General features: G+C 45.7%; 1 protein-coding gene across 1 annotated transcript; it reads left to right on the top strand.

The window, feature by feature from the left end:
• The first annotated feature begins 1,813 nt into the window (after positions 1-1,813).
• On the top strand, positions 1,814-3,063 carry LOC115320641. Its single transcript, XM_029980796.3, has one exon. It carries the CDS (start codon positions 1,814-1,816, stop codon positions 2,939-2,941), a length of 1,128 nt encoding a protein of 375 aa, XP_029836656.2. The 3' UTR covers positions 2,942-3,063.
• The last annotated feature ends 3,324 nt before the right edge of the window (positions 3,064-6,387 follow it).

The raw sequence follows: 6,387 nt of genomic DNA on the forward strand, positions 1-6,387 counted from the left end.
AGCAGTAGCACCGATGGGCCCACATCATCACGGTGTCACACGCACCGCACTACGGAACAAGATAAAAGCAATTACATATTCGCGGAGAACTGTTGTAGGCCGTGTTTCTTATATATTTCGGACTGTCGTGTAGTAGCCATCCTTGAGAAACATGTAAAACATGTATGACCATGTTTTTAATCTATAGTCCGCTGCAGCCTAAGAACGAAGGGCGAGGGTAAGACGGGCCGGGGAGGAGGAAGCAGACGGAATGCTAATCAGAGAAGGAGGTTTTCCTCTCTCTTCTCCAGCGTTCCGTCTGCTTCCTCCTCCCCGGCCCGTCCTACCCTCGCCCTTCGTTCTTAGGTTGCAACGGGCTACAGCTTGTCACATGCCGCAGGAAACAATACAATGACTGATGTTTTTGACAGATTTTTTAATTGCCTCGTCATTGCTTTGCAGATGTGGGGAGCAGTCTCACGGCACTGACGTCTGGCACGAAGACTAGCCCTCCAACCAGAGTTCATGGTAAGTTTTCATAGTGTGCGTTGTTTAGTATAGTCTTTGAAGATTACTTTGTTGCGTAGTACTTGACCAGTCATAGCTGGTTCAGCTTTCTGCAACCACGCTGTCACTTTGTTTCCTTTGTTTTGTTTCTTGTAGTGGATCACACATACGCGGTGCAAGGCGCGAGTAATGGACATGGCCCGCCGTCTGGAGGGAACGATGTGTGGGCGCCTGAACCTTCCCCTACCGATTACGATGCATCGGTGTCTTCGACTTCTGCGGTTCCTCACCAACGTACGTGTCCGTCATGATGCACAAAGTTTGCATGTACTTCTACACCTTCTACAGTGGAGGCACATGGTTTATTTCATTATTTCTCGAAATGTTTCATAATTGCTTTTGCTTTCCCCTTGCAGGGTCTTGTGCCACCAGCACCGAGGGCAAGGGGAAGATGTTGAAGTGTTGAAAGTTGAAAATGTACGTAGCCTTGTGTCTCCAGCCGTTGCTGCCCTTGTGGAAGCTCAGCTGAAGATGACCAATGCAAGCAGGTTTGGCAGGCGGTGGTGCAGCCAGAACAAAGCCTTTGCCTTGGGCTTGTACTTTCACAGCCCTAAGGGTTACCGGTACTGTAGGCAATTGTTGAGGCTCCCATCCGTTAGGTCGCTACAGCTTTGGCTTCAGCGTGTTCCCCTGAAAGTTGGTTTTTACCCAGAAGTTTTCGAACTAGTCAAAAGACGTGCAGCTTCTTTTTCACCAGAAGACAAACCATGTATTATTGTCTTTGACGAGATGCACGTCACGAAAGAGCTCTCGTACAACTCCTCTGTGGACAGGTTTGAAGGGCTCGAAGAAAGTAACACTGGAAGAGGCCATAACCTTGCAAACAAATCTCTTGTGTTTATGGCTAAAGGCATTCGCACGCCATGGAAGCAGCCACTTGGCTATTTTTTTGCTCATAGGGGAACACCTGCCAACATCTTGCGTGACCTTCTTTTCCAGTGCCACAATTTGATTGTGAAAGCCGGCCTGGAGCCAGTAGCTGTCGTATGTGACCAAGGCAATCAAAATGTAGCTCTTTTTAATGGCCTTCTTACCCCTGAGAAAGCCCTACGTAACTGTGAATAAGAAGCCACTTTTTTTTCTATTTGATGTTCCACATCTGCTGAAGCGCTTACGAAATATGTTCTTCAAGTAGAATATTCAAGTTGGGGACCACACGTTGAGAAGCTCTTTCCTCGGGGAAGCCTACGAAAAAGACAATCAACTTGAAATCCGATCCATGCCAAGGCTCAGTGAGGAGCATTTTAATTTGACTTTTGCCTCCAAGATGCCAGTGAAACTAGCAGCGCAAATATTCAGTAATCACTGTGCTGTTGCAATGTTTGCCATGGTAACTTTCCAGCAACTGCCAGTTGAAGCTATCCACACGGCCCGGTTTATTGAAAAAATGGATCGTCTTTTTGATAGCTTGAAAAGCTCACAGAAACGCGGGAAGAGTGCATATGTGTCCACAATGCATGAAGGCTCTGTTCACAAGGAGTTTCTGAAAGAATGCCTTCTTATGTTCGAAAACCTTACCGTTCTTGGGTGCCCACGGCAGCCTGCTTGCCTTCGCGGTTTCTCCTTGACCATTCGGTCTATTATGCTGATTTATGAGCACCTGACATCTGAGTATGGTTTCAGATACCTTCCGACTCGCCATCTCAACCAAGATGCACTCGAGAACACATTATCCGTAATAAGGTCAAAGTCTGGTGCGAACGCCAATTCCTCTTGCCGGCAGTTTCAGGCAGCCTTTGGGCATCTCCTAGTTAGCAACTTGTTTAAACTGTCTGACAAGAGCAACTGCGAAGAGGACATAGCAACTCTTTTAGCGGCTCTTCCGGTTGGTCTCTCAGCTCCCTTAGCTTCTCTTAGTCTCGGAAGCTCACTTCCACAATGTGCAGCTGACCGCAGATCCTGTAGTTATCCCTCTTTACTATCACTTAACAACATTGTTTACTTTGCTGGATGGCTTGTAACAAGGTTTGTCAAATATCATACAGGTCAAAACGTGACTCAGCAATGTGAATTTCAAATCAAGAATGCCACTTTTTCTGATGACAGCCAAGTGTTGTTGTACTTGAGTGTGAAAGGAACGGCTGAAGGAGACTTTGGAAGCCTCTCGATCCCTTCACCTTGCTTTGTTTCCTTCGTTCAAGCTTGTGAGAAGGTTTTTGTGGCGTCAATCGACAGTCTTGTTTTAAAAGAAGGCGTTGGGAAGGCGTTGTGCATCACTCTTCATGAGAAGGTCGAAAAGCTGCAGACTCTCCGCAGTGAGGATGTCTATGCCGATTTATTTGCTTTGTTTGCAAGGGTGAGGCTTCATTGGTTCGCCCGTAAAAAGAATACTGAGCTCCTTGATGCAGCTCCGAGACGCAAAACCAAGCAACAAGTCCAGAGGCTGTGCAGATGAGACACCGCTTGCGTTATGCCCACAGGAAGTCCCTTTAGTTCCTCTTACGTGTTGCATTCAACGATCACGCTGGCATACTGGATTGTGTAGACACCCTGTGCATTATTGAGGAGTGTGTGAGAACAAGTGTTGACTTGTGTTGACCTCGATGTTTTCTTGTGCAGTGTGCCGACTTGAAACGTCAACCTGGATTAATGTTTGGTTGTGTGAGGTATACAAAAGTATATCAAACTGCGATGAAAGGTAAATCAGTGAGTCAGTATGGTGTTAACAATTTGACACAGAGCGAATTATTATCCTTTTTCTAATGCTTTCTTTCCTGTCATTCTGTGGCAGTTTCCTGCGTCCTAACGCTCACATAGACAGCCAAGGTGTGGAGCACAATATGCTTGGGGCGAGCGCATGTGCTATAACGAAACTTCTCAATTTTCAATCTCTTGAAGCATTAATTCATATGGACATTCAAATGCAAAAGACATGCATAGCCCCGACCTTGCCCGCACTTCCACTTGTGATTGATATAGTTAAATCTAGTTACGAGCTCTCAACGTGAACAGTGCAAGATAAATGCGTGAACGTGCCTCCTGTTGAGAGTATTAAGTGCGTGCATAGAGTTGTCCAGACCTCTTTTCACTTCGTTTTTAACGCCATATCTATCTTCAAGTGTTCAATGGTGGTGTTGTAAGTTTGTATATAATAAATTGTGTAAACCAAGCTTGTGCCTTTTTTGTCTTTTTTGTCTTTTTTGGCGAACAAGCAGTTGTTACAATAATAAGTATGCCTTATAAGCGTGCTGTAACACACTGCTTAGTTGAAGAAGATAGTAACTTATTGGTGGTTCCCAGAACTGATAAAAAACCGGTTCTTTTGGAAGAGGGAATACATGGGAGTGATTGATACAAACAAGGCTATTACAAGGTTGGCTATTACGTTGTATTACGCGTGAAGCAAGGTTTGAAGGACGCAGGCGTGTAGAACCTCTGAAAAACTTTAAATTTCGAGCCACCGGCGAAAATCATTTAAATTTCGCGCCAAACACAATCGTGACGTCACAATCTTGAGGAAAATGCGTCATATCGTGTTTCTTTGTTTCTTTCTAATAAAGCGTCACTTTCTGTACGTCACGGGCAAGCATGACTAATGACAATGCCGCGCAACTAACAGATGGCGCTGCGCCCCATGAGCCGCCATCTGTGCGCCTATGGGCTTCTATGGAAGCTCCGCTACCACCCATACATATACCTTGTGTCAGCAGCAGAGCAGCTATATCGTGATGGCAGTGTTGTGGGTTGTGAACAGAAGAGAGGAATTATCGCCGATGTGACCGTGTGTTCGGGTGTCAGTGGTGTAACAACAAGATGCGATGACGTAAACTATCGGCCATTGATGCCGCTGGTCGGGCCGTGATCAGAGGGAGCGGGGTGTCACTGGTTGACATTCCGCTTTACATTAAAAAGTTTAAGACAACTTGAAAGATTAGGTGCAATCGATCGACGTGCGGATAGTAATGTTGAAACGCTGGTCTGAACAGTAAGCTCCTATCGTACAGTGGCCAATGTGACTGTCGGTTGCAGTGATGTGATTGCTGCGCCAATGGCGCCAAACTGCGCCAAGGGGCCAACCCTGCTACATCCTGCTACATTTTGCCAAAATATGGGTAATCTGCGCCAAGCCTGCGCCAAAAGACCAATTTTGGTCGTCTTTCAAAACCGAAACTAAACTAAGTACCGTAATTGTGCATGCATGAGCTAGGTAGCGCAAGCGGCCGCCCAACAAAAAGTACCCTGTATCAATCGTCCATCCGGTCTTGGATAGTTTTTTTCCCGCCACCTCTCGTTTCATGCTCTCGTCGTTCATGTGTCTCGTCTCGCGTCTTTTTTTTTTTTACATTTTCAATGTTAGACGCGGGCGTGTGTTGACGCTGCAGCAGTGTTGCCCGGTCTACTGATTTATCAGTAGATCTACTGATTTCGTTCCAGGCCTACTGATTCACTGAAGTAATAGAAAATTTACTGATTTTTTATTAGTTAACATATTAAAATTTACATTTTGACCCCTTCAGTTCCCAGGGTCGCCCATCAAAGGAAACTCATATTCTCCCAGAATTAAAAACGAAGCACTGGCTAGATGGCCCAGAAGCCCGTCCTATTCGAGTGACTTAGCCGTATATTTATCTATCTATTCACCCAGAGCAGGTTCGACGGTGACATCTGGGCCAGAGCCATATATAGGGAGAGTTTGGCCAGTCAATGATCTCGCCGTCGTAACGTCCCCCTCTCGAGTGAGCCAATATGCCTGCGGCAGAGAGCGAGGGGCGTGAGCGCATGCGCGTGAACCCTCGGCTGCTCCCGAGGCTCCCGAATCCCATCTGAGCGGAGAAGGCTGCAATTTTCGTTCATTCGCCCGGCGGAATGCTTGGGACAACACCCAACTTTCGGTTCTTTACTTTTATTTCTCAGACTCGGGCAAGAAAATGATATAATGTTGTTGCTTGGTGGCTTAAAAAGCTAACGAATTAAGTTTCTTCACGTTCGAACGCAAACCTTGAGTCAGGCAAAAAAGAAATAGGCCCGTAGCAGACAACGCGTAGCCTCAAGAGTGCTCCGCGCTGACATCATTGCGTCAAAAACCTTCCACTGCCAGGTAAGGAAAGACGGCAGCTTGGAGAGATCTTTCATTGGACATGTACTTGCCGGAACGTCTTGTTTTGGTCTCGTCTCAATAATAGCGATAGGTGGATGTCGCACTGTCGCCCTCATCTGTTGATCCCAAAAGATACTGAGTATCCAATCCATTTCAAAAAAAAAAATCCTTGAAATGGCTAGACCAATTAATGCTAAAAAAAAAAACATTTACGGTGTTATTTTATTTTGGCCTCCATAAAAATATTACTGGAAAACTGTTTTTCTTTTCTATTTGCGTTTATTACCGTGTTGTTTTTTACCCTATGCTATTTCTTCGAAGTGTGGTTAAATAGAAATAGCAAGACATGGCAAAACAGAGATTTTGTAGAATCTACTGATTTTTTGTGTAAATCTACTGACTTTTTGGGGATCAATCTGCTGACTTTTTTTTTTCTCCGTTTGGCAACACTGCGCTTCAGTGCTTCAGTAGTTGTACAAAGCGCTCCAAGTACTTTTTGACCCTGACTCGCGATGGCTTGTTTTGACCTGACTCGCTCAGGTTCTCTTTTTCTGTCTGTTTAGCTTGTACCTTGCTTGCCGGCCTGGCAAGCACGTGCCGCTGATCTGTTTTTGTTGTAAGCTGGGCAATTACATTTTGCATACAATTTTGGGAACCAGTAGGCGAAAGAGCGGAGTGGCATTGTGTCTGTTTCGATCGAACAGCCATCTTTGCTCGCGCGACGAAGGACGTGCAAATTGACTCCGTAAGTGTGACGTGATGGGTCCAAAGAAAACGTTGCTAGGGTCGTTGTTATGGACAAA

The sequence above is a fragment of the Ixodes scapularis genome, unplaced genomic scaffold (genome assembly GCF_016920785.2).
Source record: "Ixodes scapularis isolate PalLabHiFi unplaced genomic scaffold, ASM1692078v2 PGA_scaffold0__279_contigs__length_252992795, whole genome shotgun sequence".
Taxonomy (NCBI): domain Eukaryota; kingdom Metazoa; phylum Arthropoda; class Arachnida; order Ixodida; family Ixodidae; genus Ixodes; species Ixodes scapularis.

Coding starts and splice junctions, on each gene's coding strand:
- LOC115320641 (XM_029980796.3), top strand. CDS start 1,814: ATGCCAGTGAAACTAGCAGCGCAAATATTCAGTAATCACTGTGCTGTT.